At 44.0% G+C, this 27,382-nt stretch overlaps 1 protein-coding gene across 1 annotated transcript in view; it reads right to left on the bottom strand.

Moving 5' to 3' along the window:
• The window catches only part of CORO1A (coronin 1A), a 70,547-nt gene extending 43,343 nt beyond the window's left edge, over window positions 1-27,204 (bottom strand). Inside the window, exons 1-2 of the mRNA XM_073636009.1 lie at window positions 27,080-27,204; window positions 8,788-8,993 (exon numbers count right to left, since the gene is read on the bottom strand). Coding sequence (XP_073492110.1) covers window positions 8,788-8,985 — 198 coding nt within the window. The 5' untranslated portion in view covers window positions 8,986-8,993; window positions 27,080-27,204. The remainder of the gene's footprint in view (window positions 1-8,787; window positions 8,994-27,079) is intronic.
• Between the last annotated feature and the right edge of the window lie 178 nt (window positions 27,205-27,382).

Here is a 27,382-nt window from a genome sequence, read left to right as displayed (position 1 = left end):
GTTCAGGTGTCACCGGGACAAGAAATGAGGGGAAGCAGGGGGGATTGGTGTCACCAGGATGAAAAATTAGAAGAACAGGTATTATCAGAACATGAAATTGGGAGAAATGGGTATCACCAGGACAAGAAATGAGGGGGAAAGGGTGGCACCAGGACATTAAATGAATGGGAATGTGTATCAAAAGGACATAAAAATGAGGGGGGGGGCAGGTGTTATCATAACAGGAAGATATAGCTGCATATTAATTTTTGACACTTGTGATTCAATTTTGGGGATTTTGGTGAAGAAAAGAAGTAAACATAAAACAGTTCCCTTTTTGTGTCCTCAAGCTAACCCCAAGTTAATTTTTAGGCTACTGGGCTTTTGTTTACTTCAAGTAGGTTTTGCATTCCCATACAAGTCTACAGGAATACAAAACCCAATTGAGGAAGGTCAAATGCAGGTCAGAAGCAGGTCAACTACAAATGAGATACACCTGTCAATGAATTCTGAATAATTTTAGAGAAATCTCAAACCAATGTCAAACTAATGCCAGCTACACAAGCACATAGCCCGATGACACAGACCCCAACTATACCCACTGACCAATCCAGCTCTGCATTGTGCAAGATCTGGCAACTGAAAGATTGGGTTCACTTTAGAGGGCTTCTTCATAAGAACGGGCAGCAATCTATGCTCTGGCCTCCATAGGCCATAGTAGTCAACTAGAATAGATTTTTTCCGATCGATTGCTCACTTGGGGGACGTCAGCCATGGTTGGAGGCTTTTGCAGACATACTAACATCTCCTGATTGGCCTGAGCTTGGCTAGTTCCTAATGGCAGCTTGCCTCTAAGATTCCTGGTTTGACCTTGGCCAGTTCCCGACCACGGCTTATCTCTGCTGATTCCCAGCTTAACCTCGACTAGACCCTAACCACAGCTTGTCTCTTTTGATTCCCAATTTGACCCCAACTAATTCCTGACCACAACTTGTTTTTACTGATTCCCTGTTTGAACTTGTCTAGTTCCTGACCTTGGCTTGTATCTGCTGCTTCCTGCTTTGACCTTGTCTAGACTTTTGTTCCACATCATGTCTCTGCTAATTCCCAGCATGACCTCGGCAAGACTTTGACCACAGATTTTCTGTCCCGATTCCCAGTTTGACCTTGACTAATTCCTGACCACAGCTTGTCTCTGCTAATTCTTGGCTTGACCTTGGTTTGTTCCTGACCTTGGCTTGTCTCTGCTGAGTCCTAGTTTGAGCTTGGCTAGTTCCTGACCACGGCTTGTCTCTGCTGATCTGGTTTGACTTTGGTTAGTTCCTGACATTGAATTTTCTCTGCTGATTCCCTGTTTGACCTTGGGTAGCTCCTGACCATGGCTTGTCTCTGCTGATTCCTGGTTTGACTTTGTTTAGCTCCTGACTACTGCTTTTCTCTGCTGATTCCATGTTTGACCCTGGGTAGTTCCTGACTACGTCTTGTCTCTGCTGATTCCCAGCTTGATCTCAGATAGACCCTGACCATGGCTTGTCTCTCCTGATTGACAGTTTATCCTCAGATAATTTTTGACCACAGCTTGTCTCTGCTGATTCCAAGCTTGACCTCAGTTAGTTCCTAACCATGAATTGTCTCTGCTAATTCCTAGTTTGAGCTTGGCTAGTTCCTGACAACGGCTTGTCTCTGCTGTTTCCAAGATTGGCCATGGCTAGCTCTTGTCCACATCATGTCTCTGCTAGTTCCCAGCTTAACCTCAGCTAGACCCTGACCACAGCTTGTCTCTTCTGATTCCCGGTTTGACCCTGACTAATTCCTGACCATGGCTTGTCTTGGCTAGTTCCAGATAAGGCTTTTCTCTGCTGTTTTCCCATTTGACCTCAGCTGGTTCCCGACCACGGCTTGTCTCTGTTGATTCCCAGTTTGACCTTGGATAGGTGCTGTCCACATCTTGCCTTTGCTGATTGACCTCGGCTGGACCCTGACTATAGTTTGCCTCTGCTGACCGTCTGGTGTTATTTTGGCTTGTCAAGCCATGCAACTACCTTCCTGTGGGTCTTCTCAAGCACCCCATAGCCAAGAATGTCTCCAGATTGGAGCTTCCATGGACTGGACTTCTAGCACCCTTGTCACTCTGTGCCATCTAACTCACTGTGCTACATTCCAGGGGTGTCTGAAGCAGAAGTGTAATGGAAGCCCTCTTTTCATCCTGGCCTTTAGCAGGTTACATAATAAGGAAAGTTAAAGGAGATTTAATACAATTCTTTTTGGTTACTGTTTCCTCCAATCAAGTCCTCATTGCTGTTAAGCCCTGATGAAGGAGTAATGTTTTTGGCCTTTGAAACGCGTTGGATGTTTTATATGTCCAAGTTACAAATAATTGGACTCTTTCATCTTTTAGAGATAAAAACCTGAAAGGAGGCTTAAACTTTTACCACTCTATTTAAAATTTAAAAAAGTAATTAGAAATTTTGACTACCGTATATGTGCACTTTAAGACTGAATATTCAGATTCTTGTGTTAGCCCAGCCATGACAGGTCCTCTTTCATGGAGCTTTATAAATAGAGACAAAACAGCCCTAAGCATCATTTTTCAAGAAAATCTGTAGGTTAGGTGTTGGAGGACTTAAAGGGTTAATCCTTAAATGATGGTCTGCTCTGCTCACATTGCATGTCGGTCATGGGATGACTTGGTTTCCCCGCAGCGATGTCACACCCCCCCCCCGCTCACACACAGCGAGGGTGTCACGGGGACACACAGAGGGCATTGTGTGCCGATATCACAGCTCAGTATGACCCAGACTGCGCGTGTGTGTGTGTCTGCTCTCAGTGTTGCTTTCTGAAAGCAACAATGATAATATGCCGTTTGCAATAACATCGGCCACACATGGTACAACTTAATTGTACAGTCAGATTTTTTTTTAATCGTTGTTAAGGGGTTAAAGCGAAAATCTGTTCAGGTTAACTCATAACAGCCAATCACATCCCAGGCTGGTATATGGCCAGATCGGTTGCTGGAGTAACTCAACCTTCCTAAATGCTTTCCTTTTTTTTTTTAACTGGTGATCCTGCCAGTAACACACTTCCTGTCCTAGGGTGACATCACTCACCATACTGTACCTATTGGAAGAGCAGCCTTTTCAGTCTAGAACACCAGCTCATCCCCATTACATGTAGGGAGGTGTTAGGTAGTTCAGAAGAAGGCTTAGAACATTCTATTTCAATCATATGCACCAGGAGTTACAAGAACACTGGATTTCTGACAGGATCAACAGATATTATTTATTACAGGTACCTATATAGCACCATCAATACACATATATATTATACATTCAATCATCAGTCCCTGCCCTCCAGGAGCTTACAATCTAAGGTCCCCAACTCACATTCATACATACACATACTAGGGCCAATTTAGACAGCAACCTACCAGCATGTCTTTGGAGTGTTGGAGGAAACCGGAGTACCCGGAGGAAACCCGCACAGGCACTGGGAGAACATGCAAACTCCATTGCTGTGGTTGGGATTTGAACCAACAACCCCAGTGCTGTGGTTGGGATTTGAACCAACATCCCCAGTGCTGTGGTTGGGATTTGAACCAACATTTGAACCAACAACCCCAGTGCTGCCAGGCAGAAGTCCTACCACTTAGCCACTGCGCTGCCCATGTTTCTCTGTAATTTTAGAAATGCAGCCACCTCATCTAAGGACTGGTAAGCTGCAATACATGACATTTTTGTTCTTGGGTTTAGACACTCTTTATTAACCTGATGGGTATACGGGTCACAGAGATGATATGAATGCCTATTTTTTAAAATAATGTCCTGGGATATTTTGTAGTTAAATCAGAACTCCAACCAAACATACCGAGATTAAAATGAATTAATAGCCCATTAAAATATTACATAGAAAAAAAAAAAAGCTTTTGTTGCAAGATTCAGCTTCAAGCCAGAGATTTCCCATGCAGTACCTTTTTCTGAACAGAGGTGTCCTCAGTCTAATGGCCAGCATCATTCAACCCACTTCCTATAAGTTCAGGGCATCCTGGACCCACCCCAGCCTGTGACTGGACAGTGAAAGGAGAAGCAGCCAAGTGATGAGCTCATCTCAGTCACTCTGCTCTCTTCTCCTATCAACATGCCTCATGTCAGCACATGAACTGATTGGTTACTTGTACTGCTTCTTCTTCTCACACTCCAACCCTGCTGTACAGGAACTGCAATAGGCTAATACCAGGTCACATTCAGGCACTTAGATTGCTTATATTTAAAAGATAAAAAATTAAAATATAACTTTTTTTTTTTTTTTTTTTAAGGGTGTAATAATAACTACAGTCTCCATACTTTTCAGTATGAGGGTCACATCATATATATTACACATACTCAAAACTGCAACAAAGCAAAACAAAGAAATGGTAAAAAAAAAATTAGGGGCAATCAGAGCCTTACATGAGAGTTTCCCTAACTTCAGAGTCCACATCAGAATCCCCCCTTACATCAGAGTCTCCCCTTGCATTAGGGCCGCCATCAGAATCTCCCTTACATCAGAGCCTCCCCTTAAAGCACAGTTCCCATCAGAGTCCCTCCTTGCATCAACGTCCCCAATAGAATCCCCCCTTACATTAAAGTTCACCCTTACATCAGAGTCTCCCCTTGCATTAGGGCCCCCATCAGAATCCCCCTTACATCAGAATCTCCCCTTAAAGCACAGTCCCCATCAGAGTCCTTCCTTGCATCAAAGTCCCCATTAGAGTGCCCCCTTACATTAAAGTCCACCCTTACAGCAGAGTCCCCCCTTACATCAGGAACCCCCTATAGAATCCTCGTACATCAGGGTCCACCCATACATCAGTGTCCCTCATTACACCATGGTCCCCATCATAGTCCCCCTTTACATCAGGGTCCCCATCAGAGTCCCCTCTTACATCAGAGTCCACCCATACATCAGAATCACCCCTTACATCAGAGTCTCCCCTTGCATTAGGGCCCCCATCAAAATCTCCCTTACATCAGAGCCTCCCCTTAAAGCACAGTCCCCATCAGAGTCCCTCCTTGCATCAATGTCCCCAATAGAGTCCCCCCTTACATTAAAGTCCACCCTTACATCAGAGTCTCCCCTTGCATTAGGGCCCCCATCAGAATCCCCCCTTAAAGCACAGTCCCCATCTGAGTCCTTCCTTGCATCAAAGCCCCCTTTAGAGTACCCCCTTACATCAGAGTCCCTCCTTATATCAGGAACCCCCTATAGAATCCTCTTACATCAGGGTCCACCCATACATCAGTGTCCCTCATTATACCATGGTCCCCATCAGAGTCCCCCCTTACATCAGAGTCCACCCATACATCAGAGTCCCCTCTAAAATCAGGGTCACCATCAGAGTCCCCTCTTACATCAGAGTCCACCCATACATCAGAGTCCCCTCTAAAATCAGGGTCACAATCAGAGTCCCCTCTTACATCAGAATCACCCCTTAAATCACAATGTCCTTCAGAGTCCACACATACATCAGAGTCTCCCCTTGCATTAGGGTCCCCATCAGAATCTTCCTCTTATAAGAGTCCCCCCTTATATAACAGTCCCCATCAGAGTCCCCCTTTGCATCAGGGTCCCCATTAGAGTCTCCCCTTACATCAAAGTCCATCCTTATATCAGAGTCCCCCTTTACACACCTTAGATACATACATCAGAGTCCCCCCTTACATCATGGTCCCAATCAGAGTCCTCCTTACACCTGAGTCCCTCCTTACATCAGAATTCACCATTACAGCATGGCTGGGAGCCTTCGACCTGTGAAAGCTGGGGCAAGCATATGATTGGTTGTAGGATAGCAATCATGGACAATACAATGACTGGAGGGGAATGGGAGGTGTGTGTGGCAGCTGGGGATAGATGGAGACCATTAGCTGATCTGAAGACCTTTGTGACAGCCCACTGACCCCTAGCTGCAGGCTGCCTAAAATCTTGTAGCGGACCATAGTTTGGAGACCTTTGGTCTACAGCTCAGCTTTAATTGACAAATTAACCTGCACCGCACTCATAGTAGTGTTTTTTTTTTTTTTTTTACAGAACAGACCATAAAGAGCCAATACCAACCTTCCCTTGCTTGTCTGCCACCCTGATCTGCTGCAATAAATACTGGTACTTGTATGGAGTAAAATGTGACTCCCCCACCTCCCTACATTGCAGTGCTCATTGCCAATCAATAGGACATTGCCCTATTATAGAGATTTCTCTTTACTTCCTGTCTTGTAGACACAACAGGAAGTGGGAAGAAATCTCTCCACTGAGCAGAAAATTCCATCCCAGACAGTTTACACCAGGGATATGCAATTAGCGGACCTCCAGCTGCTGCAGAACTACAAGTCCCATGAGGCATAGCAAGACTCTGACAGCCACAAGCATGACACCCAGAGGCAGAAGCATGATGGGACTTGTAGTTTTGCAACAGCTGGAGGTCCGCTAATTGCCTATCCCTGGTTTACACCATAGAGTTTAGCAATCGGATCTCATTGTGCAGAGACTAACAGTGTGAAAGAAGCCCACAACCAATCACCTTTCATCAACTGAGAGCTGTCAGAAAGATGAATTCTGATTGGTTGTTACAGATCGCAGCCCTCTGCATACTCAGCGGACAAGATACACCCCGAGTGTATCCGGTCTGAGAGCTCTTCTGTTTTCTTGCAGCTTCATTTATGTACATATATGTCTATAATGCGTGCAGAATAATCGTTTCACCTGCTCTGCCTGCCCACATCCTGTCCCCGACCACAGCTTCCTGACACACAGGACGCCATCAGAAGTTTGTGAACTGCGCTAAAAGAACAATAACGTGAAGATACAAATTCCCTTGATAGAAAAGACAAGCTCATTCACAATAGGATTGGAGGGGATGAATCAAGAGATTTTGTAAATTTGGTCAACATCGTTCTCCCCGAATCAAATATGATTGGTGGAATGTTTGTACACAAATACGTCTGATCTGCAAATAAATGGTTCACGGATCTAGGCCATTGGTGATTGATAAACTCTGAGGAGGTTTAGGCAAATAGGAAGATTGCGCTTCGCTAAGAAGAACCGCATTTGCCAAAATTTCAGCCTCTCACCATCCGTGTGCATGAGGCCTGACGCAGCATTAGCATTGGGCTAGAAAAATCTTTATTTCTTCAACATCAAAGTACAACAGTACATGTCCATAATAAGAATCTTTAAACTGCATATCTGCCAAAAGACTTTGTAATTCTGTCCATCCACTTTTGTGACTTATGCACACCTGCCAGACAGTACAACCAGGAGGGTGACACCACTTATTCTCTATTAGATTTAAGGAATATAGTGTCAGAGCCCGCCCACAGCCTTCTTATTGGATAGGGAATGAGCAGCAACACACTAATGTGTTGTCACGGGAAGTGCAGCGACTTGGGCTCCTGAAGAGGCCAGCATCCTTCCCACTGACTACAGACCCAGGACTAAGTAGACCCCCCCTCTTAGGGTTACCTTTTCCCCAAGAGGGCTGTCACGGGCTGTCACGGGCATCTGCCTGCAGTGGCTTTTTCTGTCCACATCCACCTGTTATTTGTTATATTCAGTGGTGGCTTTTTGTGGGGGGGGGTGGAGGCAAATAAACACCCCCCCCCTCGAGTGCCCAGCGCCACCTACCCCCTTCCCCCCCCCCCCGCCGTCTGCCGGTCGGTCTGGAGCAGGTAGTGGCTCCCTGTCCTCATCTCCATCACGGCTGCTTCCATTGTGCAGCTCCTCCCCTCCTGCTAGGCATCCAATAGGATCGCCTGCCTTTTCAGCCAATTGGGTGATGGGTCTCAATACCTGCTTCCTGATTGGCCAGGAGGAGGATCAGTGTCACAATAGCGAATATTCATTTGCTGTTGTAACACACCTGGGTGGGCTCCGTTCGCATTCTCTGCGCCCCGAGCCCACCCTATTTTGAAGCCTATTAGAGCCTCTGACTCTAATCAGGTGCTTCAGACCCCTCCCCCCCCTATTGGAATTCATGCATCCGGCGTCCTGCAAGGGATGGATGGGGGTGGGACGCCCATACGTCCTTCATGGACGGGTCGCGGCTGGTTATATTTCTATTTTTGTTACACCTTTGAAGAACTGTTCCCTTATGTTTGCACCACAACATCTTACCGGGGTTTAGTAGCTGCGGCTGTGGAACTCTCACCAAGCTACCCCTGACCTCGGATGACGTCGATTTTTGGACTGTATCACCTTGGGGCATGGCGTTATTGAATAGTACCCCGGGATTGTCGCCGATACCCCGGGATCACCCCTAAATGATTAATATTATACTGTATGGGTGTCTCTACTCCATGTACTGCTATGCAGGCGCTGGGCTGTCTGGGGTGGGCATTGTTTAGGATAATGTGATCAAGCTCTTATCTCATTTTGTGTGGTATAAATTCTGTGTGACTTTTCAATAAAGGTTGTTCCTGTTTGTACCTAAGCTATTGTCATCTAGTTCTTGGTTGCAATCCCTAGCTATGATACTTTGTTCCTGTGTTCCAGCAGCGTGGAAGCAGCTCTCTGGCGGAGATACCCAGTCGGGGTATCAGCAATCCACCCCATGGGTCCTCAGCTTTGCTCATTTTTTATGTTGGCACATGTGCATGCAGCTGATTGGCTTTTAGTGCAGCCCCTCCCACTCGGAGCTAAGCTTTAAATACACACAGCAGCATAGAGGTCAAAACTAACTTCACTGATTTCATGTCATGACACTAGAACCCTGAAAGTCAGAAACCACACACTCAAAGTCAACAACAAAAAAAAGCCATCCGAATGCCCTCTCTGACCTACCTTAGATAGAGGCAAGACCAGGAAAGCTCCACCCCCGCTGGCCTCTACCACAATGGCCAGGAACTTGGGGTTGACAGCACAGAAGTTGGAGTCCCAGGTGTTTTGCGACACTCGGATGTCATCGTAGCACTGGTCGGCTTTCACTGGTTGGCCGAAGACATGGCGGAACTTGCTGGTGCGGACAACTTTCCGACTCATGGTGAGGGCTGTGGACAGATGAAGATGAACAAGATAAGTGAATTGGTGGAGGAGAAATGATCTAGAGGAAGCCAATGAAACTGTGATGCCTCACAGCTTCCAATCAGTTTTGAACAATTAGAAGTGGAGGATGAAATGTGACCCGGAGAAGGGTCTACAAGGTGGACAAGTGACTTGGGGGAGGTAAAGAGACCTAAAAGAGGAGGTAGGGTTTAAAGGATGAAAGGTGACCTGAAGGGGGAGAAGTGATCTGAAGAAAGTAAAGTGACTTGGTGGTGGAGACCTAACCTATCGGAGGAGACGTGACCTGCATAAGGAAAAGTGACCTGTAGGGGGAGATGTGATCCGTAGGAGGTGTACTGACCTGGTGGAGGAGACATGACCCATAGGAGAAGACATGACTTGGAGGAGAAGTGGCCTGGAGGGAGAGAGGTGACCTGGTGGAGGAGATATGACCTGGTGGAGGAGATATGACCTGGAGAAGGAGACATGAGACCTGCATGAGGAGATGAGACTTGGAGGAGAAGTGACCTGGAAAAGGAGACGTGTCCGGTAGGGAAAGTGACATGGAGGAGATGTGACATGGAGGAAATAAAGTGATCTAGTGGAGGAAACGTGACCTTTAGGAGGAAACTTGACTTGGAGGAGAAGTGACCTGGAGAGAGCAGGAAAAGTTACCTGGAGAATGATTTGAAGGAGGGGAAGTAACAAGAAAGAAGAGAGGGGACTTGTAGGAGAAACGTGATGTATAGAAGGAGAGGTGACCTGGAGGAGAAGAGGCGAGGAGGAGGAGAGGTGACCTAGAGGCAGAAAAGTGACTTGAAAAAGGAAAAATGTCTTCAAGAAGAATTAGTGACCTGGAGAAGATGAGGTGAAGAGGGACAAAATTGACCTGGAAGAGGAGACGTGACTTGGAGAAGGAGACATGACCTGAAGGAGAAGTGAATTGGAAGAGGATGGGAGATGTGACCTGGAGGAAGAGAGTTCATCAAGTATTTTTAGTGTTAAGGAAGAAAAGTGATTTAGAGGAGCAAATGTAACGTGGAGGAGAAAAAATGACTACGAAGAGTAGATGTGACAAGCAAGGAAGAAAAGTGTCTTGGAGGAGGAGATATGACCTGGAGTAGGAGATGTTACCTGGAGAAGAAGTGACCTAGAGGAGGAAAAGTGGCTTGGGCGAGGAGAGGTGAACTGGAGGAGGAAAAATGACCTACAGCAAGAAAGAGATGTGTCCTGGAGATGTGTAGTGGAGGAGAAAAAGTGACCCAGAGGGGTAGATGTGATATGAAGGAGAAAAAGTGACCCAGAGGAGTAAATGTGACCGGGGGAAGAAAGGTGTCCTTGAGGAGGAGATATGACCTTCAGGAAGATACGTAACTTGGAGGAGATTTGACCTAGATGAGATGTGGCCTTTAAAAGGAGAGGTGATCTGGAGGGGGAGGGGTTTCTAGAGGAGACCTGGAAAAGGAAAGGTGAGGAGGAGGAGAAAAGATTTGGAGGAGGAAACGTGACCTGGAGGAGAAGTGACCTGGAGGTGGAGAATTGATCTGAAGGAAGAGGAGTGACATGGAGGAGAGACATAACCTGGTGGAGGAAAAGTGACTTGGAGAAGGAGTGTCCTGAAGAATGGAAGGGATTCTAAGCATAAATACATTCCAATAAATTTAGGGGATTTGGAAGTGCAGACTGTGGTTACAAAGCTTGGTTGCTAACATATTGTATCCAAATACAACCCATGATTTCAGGGGGATACATAGTATACAAACTGGAACATTTTCACTTGATGTTTGCAAGCTATCTATGCAATACTAACCTTATAAAGACTATCCTTTTGGATCCAAGCAGGATTTACTGTTTTCTAGCATGCTTTTAACAAATTAGATGTTTTAATCTTGAGCATCAATAGTCTACAGTATGTGATAGGAGTATGCACACACATGGCTCTTTGATTAAGGGTAGACAGATTTCTTAAAAATAGTGACCAATTTGTGGTATCTGCATTCATTGGATGTTTGAATATGGCAGAACAATGACAGAGGGATCAGTTTAGTTGCTGCACTTTGCACAGTCGTGTCTCAGGGCAGTGGAAGGGGTTCTGGGCTCGGTTGGGGTGACTGAGAGATGGAGAAGAAAGTAAGAGCTTTATAGCAAAAGCAGAAGAGAGAAGTGAAAGAGATAAAAAAAAAGAAAAGCAAAAAGCAAAATCAGAAGGAGGAAATTCTAATCAGCACGAGGCATGAGCCAAGCCTTCTTCTGCAAAGTCTTATCACTGTCTGCACATTACCCAGGACTGTGTATGGCCCCCAAATAGCCCATAATATGGCTTACATCATGTCCTACATTCATGGGGCTATAGCTGAGTACCCAGCAGTGGACAATCATCCATGCCAAACTTGAGATCTCTAACTGAGAGCAAAAGGCTGCAAGGAGTCAGACTGGTCACAGCCAGGGTGAATTATTATTACATTACAACATCTGAACACCGGAATTGGCAGAAACCTTGTGTCTCTGCCTCCGTGGGCTGGTAGACTGTTAAACTGACTTTTTTTTCATATATTTCTTTTGAGGTTGGTAATCTGACGCGTTTAACATTCAGAAACATTACTCCAATGTTATGATTGTGTTTTGAGGCCTGCAGCAGCATTTCTCGATGTTACAATATCCTCTTACTACAGTAAAAGTCATATTACTCGTTTATAACATTAGGCAATATATTACACCTTTATATTATTATATCACCCTTTATAACATTGGACTAGATTTTTTACTAGCACTTTATATCAATGAATATTATATTACCATTTTATAACTTTATATTACCCTTTTATAACATTAATCTAGGTGTTCTAACACACCTTTTTATCGCTTCATGTCATATTACCCCTTTATAACATTATAATACCTTTTTATGACATCAGACATTATATTGCTCCTCTATAACAGCCTGGATGGTATATTACCCTTTATAACATTGTATTACCTCTTTTTGACATTTGATGTTATATTACCCCTTGATAGCATTATTTCTATATTTCCCTTTTTATAACATTAGACTATATCAGACAAGAAACAGGAAGTGGGCTGTATAAGGGATTTACTGGCAGAAAAAAAACTGTTTGACTATCCAAAGTCAAAACAACAACAAGGGCAGAAGATTTAATAGATGGAAACATGAAAAAATGACTGAAGTTCCACTTTAATAACATTTTAATACTTTTTTTTTTACTGTCATTAGACAGTTATAGTATCCTTTTGTACCATTAGGTTGTTGTATTAGACGTTTATATGATTAGATATTATATATTGTATTAGACCTTTATATGATTAGATATTATATTGTATTAGTCCTTTATATGATTCGATTTTATATACTGTATTAGACCTTTATATGATTAGATATTATAGTGTATTAGTCCTTTATATGATTAGATATTATATATTGTATTAGTCCTTTATATGATTAGATATTTTATATTTTATTAGACCTCTATATAATTAGATTTTATATATTGTATTAGTCCTTTATATGATTAGATATTATATATTGTATTAGTCCTTTATATGATTAGATATTTTATATTGTGTTAGACCTTTATATAATTAGATTTTATATATTGTATTAGTCCTTTATATGATTAGATATTATATATAGTATTAGTCCTTTATATAATTAGATTTTATATATAGTATTAGACCTTTATACGATTAGATATTTTATATTGTATTAGTCCTTTATATGATTAGATATTATATATAGTATTAGTCCTTTATATAATTAGATTTTATATATAGTATTAGAACTTTATACGATTAGATATTTTATATTGTATTAGTCCTTTATATGATTAGATATTATATATCGTATTAGTCCTTTATATGATTAGATATTATTTATTGTATTAGTTCTTTATATGATTAGATATTATATATTGTATTAGTCCTTTATATAATTAGATTTTATATATTGTATTAGTCCTTTATATGATTAGATATTATATATTGTATTAGTCCTTCACATGATTAGATTTTATATATTGTATTAGTCCTTTATATAATTAGATTTTATAAATCGTATTAGACCTTTATATAATTAGATTTTATATATTGTATTAGTCCTTTATATAATTAGATTTTATATATTGTATTAGTCCTTTATATGATTAGATATTATATATTGTATTAGACCTTTATATAATCAGATTTTATATATTGTATTAAGCCTTTATATGCTTAGATATTATATTGTTTTAGTCCTTTATATGATTAGATATTATATATTGTATTAGACCTTTATATGATTAGATATGATATAATACCAGACATTTGCCAGATTCTATGTAATCAGTTGATTGTATCCACAATACAATTATTGCCAGCAATGGAGCTGTGACCTTTCTAGGTGATGCCAAAGCTATGTGCCAGGCTGGGATTTATGTATTAATTTTGTACTTTATAAATTGTGTTTAAAATTTTTTTTTTTTTTTTTTTTTTTTTACTTTTATTGCTGTCACAAGCAATGTAAACATCCCTTGTGACAGTAATATGTGGTGACAGGTACTCTTTATGGAGGGATCGGGGGTCTAAAAGACCCCCCATCCCTCCTCTGCACTTCAAAGTATTCAGATCGCCGAAAACGGCGATTCTGAATACTGTGTACTTTTTTAAATTCGGCGCCATTGGCAGCCGAGTAAACGGGAAGTGACGTCATGACGTCGCTTCCGCATTTACAAGAAGAAGGCTGGAACGAAGCCGCTCGCAGCTTCGTTCCAGTCCGCCCCCAGCCGCCGAAGGCAGCGGAACGGACACCGGGCCTCCCGATCGCACGGGAGGCCCGGTAACAGCGGCGGGAGGCGGCGGGAGGGGGGGGATGTCCCCTCCCGCTCCTCCGGTATAACAGCCGAGCGGCTTTTAGCCGCATCGGTTGTTATACTCGGGTAGCCGATCGCCCGCTGAAAACAACGGTACCGGGATGATGCCTGCAGCTGCGGGCATCATCCCGGTATAACCCCGGAAAGCCGAGGCCGCATATATGCGTTCGGTCGGCGGGAAGGGGATAATCAAACACAGCTAGACTCAAATGAAGGTGTAGAACCATCTCAAGGATGATCAGAAGAAATGGACAGCACCTGAGTTAAATATATAAGTGTCACAGCTAAGAGTCTGAATACTTAGGACCATGTGATATTTCACTTTTTCTTTTTTAATAAATCTGCAAAAATGTCAACAATTCTGTGTTTTTCTATCAATATGGGGTGCTGTGTGTACATTAATGAGGAAAGAAATGAACTCAAATGATTTTAGCAAATGGCTGCAATATAACAAAGAGTGAAAAATTGAAGGGGGTCTGAATACTTTCTGTCCCCACTGTATGACTCTCTAAACTTTCCACACGTTCACTCCCGTCTATCTTCCTTGCCATATTCCTATTCCTATGTGTAGTCCATAGACTGTTAAGCTGCAGTTGTAGGATCTGCTATCCAACTAGACCATACTTTCTCATATTTATTTTATTTTTTCTATTACAATTTGTATCTTTAGATAGAGGTAAATTTACTATTTATTAGATAATTCCAAAAGGCTAGTGAAGGTAGAGCTGTTTTTTTCCAGTTCAATACACTTTCCTTTCTCGCATAGAAAAGTAGTAAGCTTATTTGTGTTCTTTGTCACTGTGTAGATATTTTTTTTCACTAATCCTACAGAACGTGGCAAATCACCACGTTCTGTTCTAGAGCAACAGACGAAACTGCCACGATCATGCCTATGACTCCTGCCCAGAACATGATAGCTGAGCAAGTCCAGAATTATATGGCCATCTCCAGCAGTTCTGAGAGTTTTTTAATGGGCTTAATTTATGTAGTCTATATGGTGTATAATGGGCTCTGTGTTATCTTAAATTGTATGAGTTTATCTCGCAGAGAGACCAGTGTCTGAAAGGGGAATCCCCATAAGTCTTCCCAATCCTCTTCCTCTAAGTCTGGGATATCCCTCTGCCATCTTGATGAGCTCCCTCATCTCTGATAAAAGATACTGTCAAAAGGTGGGTATATAGAGCTGATATTGGTTTCTTTATTAGCTTCGTTCTAACTACTTGTGGAAATTGGGCAGAAAGGGTGTGAGAAAGTTGCATGTACCAAAAAAAAAGCTGGAATATTCCACTGTTGCATTAATCTTACAAAGAGTTTCACGTTTCTTACCTGCACTACCTGGTCTATAGTTTTTAACCTTAAATTTAGCCCAGGCTCTTGGATCTTAAATGGAACTCAATTGGGGCAATTGGGGACTCCCCCACGGGGGGGGGGGGGGGGAGGGTGTATTCAGGGATATTTTTCACAAGCTAGTCCGATTCTCCATGCCCTAATAGTTGTTACCATTAAGGGAGTCAAATTATACGGGGCTTTCAAGCCTCTAAACAACAATGCTATGCTTGAAGTGCCTCAGTGAAATGAATCCCCTCCGCCTCTAACATTGTAGAAGGATTATATTTATTTGGATTTAACCATCCTACTGCCGTTACCAGCTGTGCTGCCAAATCATATTTATGTAAGTCTGGAAAGACCAATCCTCCTTGCTCCAGAGGGTACATAAATGTGGTAAGTTTATATCTAGGTGACTGGTTCCTCCATAGAAATTAAGTAAAAATACTATGAAGTTGTATAAAGAGATATTTTGGCAACCACTGGGGACAATTTTTGAAATGCAAGTCCCTGTTGGTTGATTCCTCTCAGTTCCCATCCTGCTGACGCCCTTCATAATAGAGATGTTAAAGGCCAATTTTCCCAAAACGTCTTTCAGGACCGCACCTGAGAGATCATGGCTCCTCCTCCCCACAGGAAACACCTCATCAATCAAATCTTTATCAGGAGGCCACCAGGTTGCTTCCATCAGTTTTTTGTGTTTCCTCCAGCCGGAGGAACACCTCTGGTGGGAGCCATGATCTCCCAGGGCTTTCCTGGGAGACAAAATGTTCTCACCTATCAGTTTTTTTTGCTAGGAGAGTGATCCTCCCACTTGCCTCTTGCTGGACGGTCCCATGGGCTCCCTCTCCCCCTTCCGTGCTCGGGGAGAGCCTGTACTGCCTGGGAGTGCTGCCCTTTTTACTTGCAGATGGGCAGTTTGCAGTGGTCCCCTGCTGGCCACTTGCATCACGGGACAGTGGCGGTGCAAGGCTGAGCAGCCGCCATTGTTCTGGTGGCTGAGGAGAGTCCTCGGCCACATCCTGTGCAGTGTACAGGAAGAGACAGCACTTCCGGGTCGGCCGTGCGGCGTCATTTCCGGCTGCAAGCGCAGGGGGAGAGGGCAGGGTCACCTGGTGCCTTTTTAAACTTCCGGGTCAGCGTGGTGGCATTTTTGAGTCCGGAACCGGCTTTCTTTCACCACTCAACTGCAGTGCACTCTGCTATGGAGGACAAAGCAGCGGATAGCAAGGCCAAGGTAAGGTAAGTGTCCTTTGGTTACTTTTGGGCCGTTTTTCTCCTGTGGTTTTTTTTTTTCACCCCCCCCCCCACCTCCAGTGAGAACTCTCCCTGGGAATGTGTAGTGCAGTGGCTAGTGGGTTAGCACTTCTGCCTAGCAGTAGGGGACTCTACAAAATGTGGTGGCAGCTTGCTTGGGCACAGGGAATTAAGACGTTTTTCTTTGTGCTGTGGAGCAGCCTTTTTAGCATGGTCCTTTTGTTTTTTTTCTTCTGTTTGTCCAGGCCAAAAGCTCTGTTCAACCAGTCAAGAGAAGGTGTCCTGCCTGCAAAGAAAAATTAAGCGAAGCTTGGACTAAATTGCTTTGTGCAGATTGCATCTCAGATTTAGTCAGGGAGGAGTCGCCATCCATTTGTGGCGATCTGGTTACAACCATTAAGAATGAGCTCCGTGCCACTTTTCAAGCCTTTTCAAGCCTTTAGGTCAAACCTAGGGCTCCACAGCCATCTTCAGGATCCCAAGGGGGCTCCCTAATACTGTCAGGGGGTCTGTTCTCCCAGGGCACTTCCCAAGAACCTGCTTCCCTCACTCCAGATGGAACAGATTCAGAGGAGGAGGAAAATGAAACAGATGCCGCCACTAGGTACAAGATGTCACTAGAAGAGGTTGGAGGACTTCTGTAATCCATGCTATCTATCCTTGGGGATAGAGGAGGAAAAGGAGCTCTCCCTGCATGACTGCATTTACACAGGTTTGGGAGACTCAAAAGGCCGTACTTTTCAGGTCCATTCAATAATCACAGACATGAAAAAAAAAAAAAGAATGGCTGGAACCAGAGAAGAAACCATTTTTTTTCTCGTGCTCACAAGAGAAGATTCCCATTTTTGAGGAAAATCCTGACTATCTGGAACAAGACTGGATTCTGCTTTCTCACAGGTCTCAAAATTGACTGACCTCACTTTTGAAGATATGGGCACATTAAAGGAGCCCATGGATAAGAGGATGGACCTGCTTCTTAAAAGAACCTGGCAATCAGTGATGAACAATGGCAACGACATGCGTCGCTAGGAATTTAGAACACTGGATTAACCAGATGAAAGCCCATGTTACTGCAGATTCCCCAAAACAGGAGATTTTGGACTCCTTTACAACTTTATCTGCAGCAATATCATATATTGCAGATGCCTCGGCAGAATCTATACGCATGTCGGCCAGGTCCGCAGTATTCACGAACTCTGCTAGGAGGGCCTTATGGCTAAAAACCTGGTCCGGGGACGCTGCATCAAACAGGCTGTGTAGCATTCCCTTTGCAGGGGATTTGCTGTTTGGTCAAGAATGAATTCTAGTTCAGAACCAAACGGCTGATAAAAAGAAATCATTTCCGGTCAAGAAAAAGCAAGTGCAGACCTGTAAGCGTGTTTTTTATGGCCTCAAATAGGACAGCACAAAGGAAAAACGCAGAGCAAAAGCAAACCATGGTATTTACAGAAGCCCAAAGGTAGGAGTGGAGTGCTCTTCAATCCTCCTGCGACTTCCGGAAAGCCGCAGTGACTCCTCCCTCCCGGTCGGGGGAAGACTCTAGGAGTTCCTTCCACAGTGGAGAGGCATTGCATCAAACCAGTTAATTGCAAACAATAAACGTGATACGTGATCAAACTCACAGAAGAACCTCCAAAAAGATTCTTGTTGAAAAACGCCCCAAGGGATCCAGCCAAGGCTCTCGCCATGAAGTCGCTAATCTAGGAACTGAAATTCCTGAGTCATTGGTCTGGTTCCTACAGGGGAGTTCTTCCAGGGTTTCTACTTGCACGTATTCCTCGTTCAGAAACCCTCAGGAAAGTACCGTCTCATCCTAAATCTCAAGATGCTAAATCGATAAATTGATCGAGTAGAGTACAGAAGATTTGGGATGGATTGTATTTTCTCAGTAAGAAACCTTTTGAGCCAAGGGTGCTACATGGCATCAATAGATTTACAGGATGCCTACCTCCACATACCCATTGCCGCCAGGTCCCAGAAATATCTGAGGCAGTTCAGAGCACTCCCATTTTCAGTCAGGGCTCGTGGTCCACAAGAGAAGCAGTAAGGTCCTTAAAACTGGAGGGAACTAAAGGCAATAGAAATGGCCTTACTGACGTTTGCCAAAGAAGTTCAGGGACTGCATATACAGATGCTGTCGGACAACACCACGGCAGTGGCCTACATAAACAGACAGGGGGGCACCAGAAGCAGAGTTCTTCAGTGCCTAGCTGGAAGCATTCTAAGATGGGCAGAGCTCCATACTCTTTCCTTGTCCGTGGTCCACCTAAAGGGTACTCTAAACAGCGTAGTGGACTTCCTCAGCAGAAACCAGGTATACGAAGCGGAGTGGCGATTGAACCCAGATTTCTTCCATATGATCATGAAGAAACAGGGGCGGCCAAGAGTGGATCTCTTTGCAACTCAGGAAAATACACAGGTGTCTCTCCTTCTCCCTGAACAGGAACGAGTCATCCCTGGGGGTAGATGCTCTGGCACACAGTTAGAAATTTCCCCTCTGCTACGCTTTTTCCCCCCTTTCAGCTTTTCCCTCAGGTCATAATAAAAATCCGGGAAGAGGATACGAAAGTAATCCTCATCACTCCCTTCTGGCCCAAGATGGCTTGGTTTTTATCCCTTCTACAGATGCAACTCAACCTGTATTTTCATCTTCTGTTGAGACAAGACCTGCTGATACAAGGTCCACTGCTTCACCAGGACGTAGCAAAGCTAAAACTCACAGCTTGGCTTCTGAGGAGCAGCTTTTGAGGAGAAAAAGATTTTCAAATATATTGGTTGCTACCCTCCTATCTAGCAGAAAGAGTGTTACCAGAGCAATTTATTCATAAGTCTGGAAAGTTTTTAACTCCTGGTGCACCGCATCCGGCAGATCCTTAAGAGATTTCTTCTATCCTGGATTTCTTGCAAGAAGGCGCGATCAAGGGCCTAGCTGTCAAAGTTCAAGTTGGTATTGGGGTATTTTTGGAAAAAGTCTATCTCATCAGAACCCCTAGTGATCAGATTCTTTAAAGCCCTCACCCGGTCCAGAACGGTAGGGATCAGAAGCTATCCAAAGTGGGACTTATCAGTTGTTCTAAAGGCCCTGACCAGGGACCTTTCAAACTCATTCATTTAACCTCCCTGAAACTGATTTGAAAACTGTTTGTTTTTTTTTAGTGGCTATAACGACAGCTTGAAGAATTAGTGAGCTGCAAGCCTTGTCAATCATGGAGCCATCTTTTTTCTATTTTTTTCAGACCAAATTGTTCTGAAGACAGATCCTAATTTTTTTGCTGAAGGTCGCTTCGGTCCAAAATCAAACTCAGGAGATGATTCTTCCTATGTTTTGCTCTAATCCATCGGGTAAGAAGGAAGAAGAATTCCATATCTCGGATGTTAAAAAAGTAGTATTAAGTTACCTGGAAGCCACTAAGGACTTTAGGCGTTCAGACGCATTATTTGTTTCATTTGCCAAATGGTTGAGAGTGGCTATCTCAGAGGCCTATTCCTTTACAGGCCAAGAGAGTCCAGTTGGTATTCGGGCTCATTGTACAAGAGCTTTGGCGGTGAGTTGGGCAGAAAAAGCTGGTGCCACCCCCAAACAAATCTGTAAGGCAGCTACATGGACGAGTTAGACCTGCTGATGGCTGGGGATCAGGCTTTCGGAAGGAAAGTCTTACAGGCTGTTGTCCCACCCTAAATGGGGTAAGTCTTGATTATTCTCCCAGGTGCTGTCCTGAAAGACGTTTTGGGAAAATTCAAGTTAGACTTACGGTAACTTGTTTTCCAATAGTCTTTCAGGACAGCAGTAACCCGCCCTTTTTGTTCTGTTGCTGTAATACTGTTATATAATGATACGTGGAGGCCTCCTGATAAAGATTTGATTGTGGTGTTTCCTGCGGGAGGAGGAGCGATGATCTTTTGGGTGCTCTCCTGAAAGACTATTGGAAAACAAGCTACCGGTAAGTCTAACTTGAATTTTTTTTTCTATTAAAATTAAAAAATGTTTATACTTACCTGCCCTATGCAAGAATATTCCAGAGAGTGGTTCCTTACCTCCTCTTTGGTATTCCCCCATTGGCACTGTCCACTCCTTCAGAGTGCCTCTTCATCAAGCTAGGGAAGTACTAGTGAGGGTGTTCTCCCGGGATGGGCCATTTTCTTCTATAAACACACATAGTGCAGGCAAGCCATACCCCCGCTCCCCTGTCACAGGAGTTTTGATAACCTACGGCTTCCGCTGCTCTGTCTCCTTTGAGACCAGGAAGAGAGGAGAGCAGTGCTGCAGACAGGATGGCGCTGGAGCGGTGAGAGAAGTCAAGTACAGTGCTGTGAATAAAGCATTTCCTCCTTCCTGATATATTTTTTTTTTTTTTTTGCATATTTCTCACACTTAAATGATTCAGATCATCAAACAAATTTTAATATAACACAAAGATAACCAGAGTATATCGAAGATGCAGTTTTTAAATTATTATTTCATTTATTAACCAGTTGCCGACCGCCGCACGACTATATACGTCGACAGAGCGGCACGGGCAGGCAAAAGGACGTATATGTACGTCCTTGCCTGCCTGCGGGTGGGGGGTCCGATCGGACCCCCCCCCGGTGCCTGCGGCGGTCGGCAAATCTCCCCCGGCGATCGGAGGTGAGGGGGAGGCCATCCATTCGTGGCCCCCCCCTCGCGATCGCTCTCAGCCAATGGGATCATTTCCCTGCCTCTGTATTGTACACAGAGGCAGAGGAAATGATGTCATCTCTCCTCGGCTCGGTATTTTCCGTTCCGGGCCGAGGAGAGAAGACTGCAATGTAAGTGCACCAACACACTACACACAGTAGAACATGCCAGGCACACTAAACACCCCGATCCCCCCCCCCCCGATCGCCCCCCGATCCCCCCCCAATCACCCCCCCCCCCCCCCCCCCCCGTCACAAACTGACACCAAGCAGGGTTTTTTTTTTTTTTTTTTTTTTCTGATTACTGTATTGGTGTCAGTTTGTGACAGTTACAGTGTCAGGGCAGTGAGTGTTAGGCCCCCTGTATGTCTAGGGTACCCCCCTAACCCCCCTAATAAAGTTTTAACCCCTTGATCACCCCCTGTCACCAGTGTCGCTAAGCGATCATTTTTCTGATCGCTGTATTAGTGTCGCTGGTGACGCTAGTTAGGGACGTAAATATTTAGGTTCGCCGTCAGCGTTTTATAGCGACAGGGACCCCCATATACTACCTAATAAATGTTTTAACCCCTTGATTGCCCCCTAGTTAACCCTTTCACCACTGATCACTGTATAACCGTTACGGGTGACGCTGGTTAGTTTGTTTATTTTTTATAGTGTCAGGGCACCCACCGTTTATTACCGAATAAAGATTTAGCCCCCTGATCACCCGACGTTGATATGCGTCGCCCCAGGCAGCGTCAGATTAGCGCCAGTACCGCTAACACCCACGCACGCAGCATACGCCTCCCTTAGTGGTATAGTATCTGTACAGATCAATATCTGATCCGATCAGATCTATACTAGCGTCCCCAGCAGTTTAGGGTTCCCAAAAACACAGTGTTAGCGGGATCAGCCCAGATACCTGCTAGCACCTGCATTTTGCCCCTCCGCCCAGCTCGGCCCAGCCCACCCAAGTGCAGTATCGATCGATCACTGTCACTTACAAAACACTAAACGCATAACTGCAGCATTCGCAGAGTCAGGCCTGATCCCTGCGATCGCTAACAGTTTTTTTGGTAGCGTTTTGGTGAACTGGCAAGCACCAGCCCCAGGCAGCGTCAGGTTAGTGCCAGTAGCGCTAACACCCACGCACGCACCGTACACCTCCCTTAGTGGTATAGTATCTGAACTGATCAATATCTGATCCGATCAGATCTATACTGGCGTCCCCAGCAGTTTAGGGTTCCCAAAAATGCAGTGTTAGCGGGATCAGCCCAGATACCTGCTAGCACCTGCGTTTTGCCCCTCCGCCCGGCCCAGCCCAGCCCACCCAAGTGCAGTATCGATCGATCACTGTCACTTACAAAACACTAAATGCATAACTGCAGCGTTCGCAGAGTCAGGCCTGATCCCTGCGATCGTTAACAGTTTTTTTGGTAGCGTTTTGGTGAACTGGCAAGCGCCAGCGGCCTAGTACACCCCGGTCGTAGTCAAACCAGCACTGCAGTAACACTTGGTGACGTGGCGAGTCCCATAAGTGCAGTTCAAGCTGGTGAGGTGGCAAGCACAAATAGTGTCCCGCTGCCACCAAGAAGACAAACACAGGCCCGTCATGCCCATAGTGCCCTTCCTGCTGCATTCGCCAATCCTAATTGGGAACCCACCACTTCTGCAGCGCCCGTACTTCCCCCATTCACATCCCCAACCAAATGCAGTCGGCTGCATGAGAGGCATTTTTATGTCCTCCCGAGTACCCCTACCCAACGAACCCCCCCCAAAAAAGATGTTGTGTCTGCAGCAAGCGCGGATATAGGCATGACACCCGCTATTATTGTCCCTCCTGTCCTGACAATCCTGGTCTTTGCATTGGTGAATGTTTTGAACGCTACCATTCACTAGTTGAGTATTAGCGTAGGGTACAGCATTGCACAGACTAGGACACACTTTCACAGGGTCTCCCAAGATGCCATCGCATTTTGAGAGACCCGAACCTGGAACCGGTTACAGTTATAAAAGTTACAGTTACAAAAAAAGTGTAAAAAAAAAAAAAAAAAAAAACACAAACAAAAATATAAAATAAAAAATAATAGTTGTCGTTTTATTGTTCTCTCTCTATTCTCTCTCTCTCTATTCTCTCTATTGTTCTGCTCTTTTTTACTGTATTCTATTCTGCAATGTTTTATTGTTATTATGTTTTATCATGTTTGCTTTTCAGGTCTGCAATTTTTTATACTTTACCGTTTACTGTGCTTTATTGTTAACCATATTTTTGTCTTCAGGTACAGCATTCACGACTTTGAGTGGTTATACCAGAATGATGCTTGCAGGTTTAGGTATCATCTTGGTATCATTCTTTTCAGCCAGCGGTCGGCTTTCATGTAAAAGCAATCCTAGCGGCTAATTAGCCTCTAGACTGCTTTTACAAGCAGTGGGAGAGAATGCCCCCCCCCCCCACCGTCTTCCGTGTTTTTCTCTGGCTCTCCTGTCTCAACAGGGAACCTGAGAATGCAGCCGGTGATTCAGCCAGCTGACCATAGAGCTGATCAGAGACCAGAGTGGCTCCAAACATCTCTATGGCCTAAGAAACCGGAAGCTACGAGCATTTTATGACTTAGATTTCGCCGGATGTAAATAGCGCCATTGGGAAATTGGGAAAGCATTTTATCATACCGATCTTGGTGTGGTCAGATGCTTTGAGGGCAGAGGAGAAATCTAGGGTCTAATAGACCCCAATTTTTTCAAAAAAGAGTACCTGTCACTACCTATTGCTATCATAGGGGATATTTACATTCCCTGAGATAACAATAAAAATGATTAAAAAAAAAAAAAAATTAAAGGAACAGTTTTAAAATAAGATAAAAAAGCAAAAAAATAATAAAGAAAAAAAAAAAAAAAAAAAAAAAAAAAAGCACCCCTGTCCCCCCTGCTCTCGCGCTAAGGCGAATGCAAGCGTCGGTCTGGCGTCAAATGTAAACAGCAATTGCACCATGCATGTGAGGTATCACCGCGACGGTCAGATCGAGGGCAGTAATTTTAGCAGTAGACCTCCTCTGTAAATCTCAAAGTGGTAACCTGTAAAGGCTTTTAAAGGCTTTTAAAAATGTATTTATTTTGTTGTCACTGCACGTTTGTGCGCAATTGTAAAGCATGTCATGTTTGGTATCCATGTACTCGGCCTAAGATCATCTCTTTTTTATTTCATCAAACATTTGGGCAATATAGTGTGTTTTAGTGCATTAAAATGTAAAAAAGTGTGTTTTTTTCCCCCAAAAAAATGCGTTTGAAAAATCGCTGCGCAAATACTGTGTGAAAAAAAAAAAATTAAACACCCACCATTTTAATCTGTAGGGCATTTGCTTTAAAAAAATATATAATGTGTGGGGGTTCAAAGTAATTTTCTTGCAAAAAAAAATAATTTTTTCATGTAATCAAAAAGTGTCAGAAAGGGCTTTGTCTTCAAGTGGTTAGAAGAGTGGGTGATGTGTGACATAAGCTTCTAAATGTTGTGCATAAAAATGCCAGGACAGTTCAAACCCCTCCAAATGACCCCCATTTTGGAAAGTAGACACCCCAAGCTATTTGCTGAGAGGCATGTCGAGTCCATGGAATATTTTATATTGTTGACACAAGTTGCGGGAAAGAGACAAATTATTATTATTTTTTTTTTTTTTTTGCACAAAGTTGTCACTAAATGATATATTGCTCAAACATGCCATGGGAATATGTGAAATTACACCCCAAAATACATTCTGTTGCTTCTCCTGAGTACGGGGATACCACATGTGTGAGACTTTTTGGGAGCCTAGCCACGTATGGGACCCCGAAAACCAAGCACCGCCTTCAGGCTTTCTAAGGGCGTAAATTTTTGATTTCACTCTTCACTGCCTATCACAGTCTCGGAGGCCATGGAATGCCCAGGTGGCACAAACCCCCCCCCAAATGACCCCATTTTGGAAAGTAGACACCCCAAGCTATTTGCTGAGAAGGTATAGTGAGTATTTTGCAGACCTCACTTTTTGTCACAAAGTTTTGAAAATTAAAAAAAGAAAAAAAAAATTTTTTTTTTTGTCTTTCTTCATTTTCAAAAACAAATGAGAGCTGCAAAATACTCACCATGCCTCTCAGCAAATAGCTTGGGGTGTCTACTTTCCAAAAATGGGGTCATTTGGGGGGGGGTTTGTGCCACCTGGGCATTCCATGGCCTCCGAAACTGTGATAGGCAGTGAAGAGTGAAATCAAAAAATGTACACCCTTAGAAATCCTGAAGGCGGTGATTGGTTTTCGGGGGTCCCGTACGCGGCTAGGCTCCTAAAAAGTCCCCACACATGTGGTATCCCCGTACTCAAGAGAAGCAGCAGAATGTATTTTGGGGTGCAATTCCACATATGCCCATGACCTGTGTGAGCAATATATCATTTAGTGACAACTTTGTGCAAAAAAAAATAAATAAATAAATAAATTGTCACTTTCCCGCAACTTGTGTCAAAATATAAAATATTCCATGGACTCAACATGCCTCTCAGCAAATAGCTTGGGGTGTCTACTTTCCAAAATGGGGTCATTTGGGGGGGGGGGGTTGTGCCATCTGGGCATTTTATGGCCTTCAAAACTGTGATAGGTAGTGAGGAGTAAAATCAAAAATGTACGCCCTTAGAAATCCTGAAGGCAGTGATTGGTTTTCGGGGCCCCGTATGCGGCTAGGCTCCCAAAAAGTCCCCACACATGTGGTATCCCCATACTCAGGAGAAGCAGCTAAATGTATTTTGGGGTGCAATTCCACATATGCCCATGGCCTGTGTGAGCAATATATCATTTAGTGACAACTTTTTGTAATTTTTTTTTTTTTTTTTTTCATTATTCAATCACTTGGGACAAAAAAAAATCAACATGCCTCTCAGCAATTTCCTTGGGGTGTCTACTTTCCAAAATGGGGTCATTTGTGGGGGTTTTGTACTGCCCTGTCATTTTAGCACCTCAAGAAATGACATAGGCAGTCATAAATTAAAGACTGTGTAAATTCCAGAAAATGTACCCTAGTTTGTAGGCGCTATAACTTTTGCGCAAACCAATAAATATACACTTATTGACATTTTTTTTACCAAAGACATGTGGCCAAATACATTTTGGCCTAAATGTATGACTAAAATTGAGTTTATTGGATTTTTTTTAGAACAAAAAGTAGAAAATATCATTTTTTTTCAAAATTTTCGGTCTTTTTCCGTGTATAGCGCAAAAAATAAAAACGGCAGAGGTGATCAAATACCATCAAAAGAAAGCTCTATTTGTGGGAAGAAAAGGACGCAAATTTCGTTTGGTTACAGCATTGCATGACCGCGCAATTAGCAGTTAAAGCGACGCAGTGCCAAATTGTAAAAAGTGCTCTGGTCAGGAAGGGGGTAAATCCTTCCGGGGCTGAAGTGGTTAATGGTAGAAGTGTTTGGAGATTTCTCTAAAGTCTTATATAAAGAGCAGAAGTCCCCCCATGGGGTTCTTTATAGGGCCGGATTGCTGTAGAAGTCTCTCAGCTCCATGTTCTTATCAGTGGCAGATCTGTACCCCCCACCCCCCTGTGTGGATGACTTTATACAGCGGCACAGGAGGTGGTGGCACAAATCACAAGTTCTTATGATACCGAGAATCTGGGATCTTCTAAGACACTATCATAGGTGCTATTATTATACAGGATTTATATTGCACCAACAGTTTGCGCAGCACTTTACAATATAAGTAGTTGGTTGGGGATGGCTCTAGGAAAATATCGGCCGATACGATAAATTTCCCGTTGCCCGAATGAGGCCATCTGCTCGCCACCACCGGCGTGGTCTATAGATGACCAGCAATGGACCGTAAAAAGAGACATCAGACCAGTTTTCTGATGATCTCCATCATTCAGTCCAGCTTTGTCTAATGACAGCCAGCACCTCTATCACAAGACTCTCATCCCCCCCACCCCCCTCCATCATCCTGCCACTCTCCCTGCGCTCGGCCTGTGCCCGACCACCTACCTGTGACTGCTGATTGGCCCCGGGGTGATGCTCAGTGCTTCTCTGTTGGCTTCCTGCCGTCTGTCTCAGAGTTCTGCTTTTCTCTAAAAAAATATTCTGCAAGAAAGAGAAGAGGGAGGGCAGGAAGCGAGGGGCGGGGGGGGTCTTGTCTCCTCTCCAGCAGAGGAGGGGTTAACCCAGATATGGCACTATGGCCTCAGAGGGTTAATATGGTGCCCATGCAAGTAAGGGGGTTAGAGGGGCTGCGTTGGGAGGCTGGTGGCTTCTCATTTCTGAAAATGCTTGTTGCCTGGCTGTCATTCT

This window comes from Aquarana catesbeiana, linkage group LG06 (genome assembly GCF_042186555.1).
Source record: "Aquarana catesbeiana isolate 2022-GZ linkage group LG06, ASM4218655v1, whole genome shotgun sequence".
Lineage (NCBI taxonomy): Eukaryota > Metazoa > Chordata > Amphibia > Anura > Ranidae > Aquarana > Aquarana catesbeiana.
This window is presented reverse-complemented; position numbering and strand designations above follow the sequence as displayed.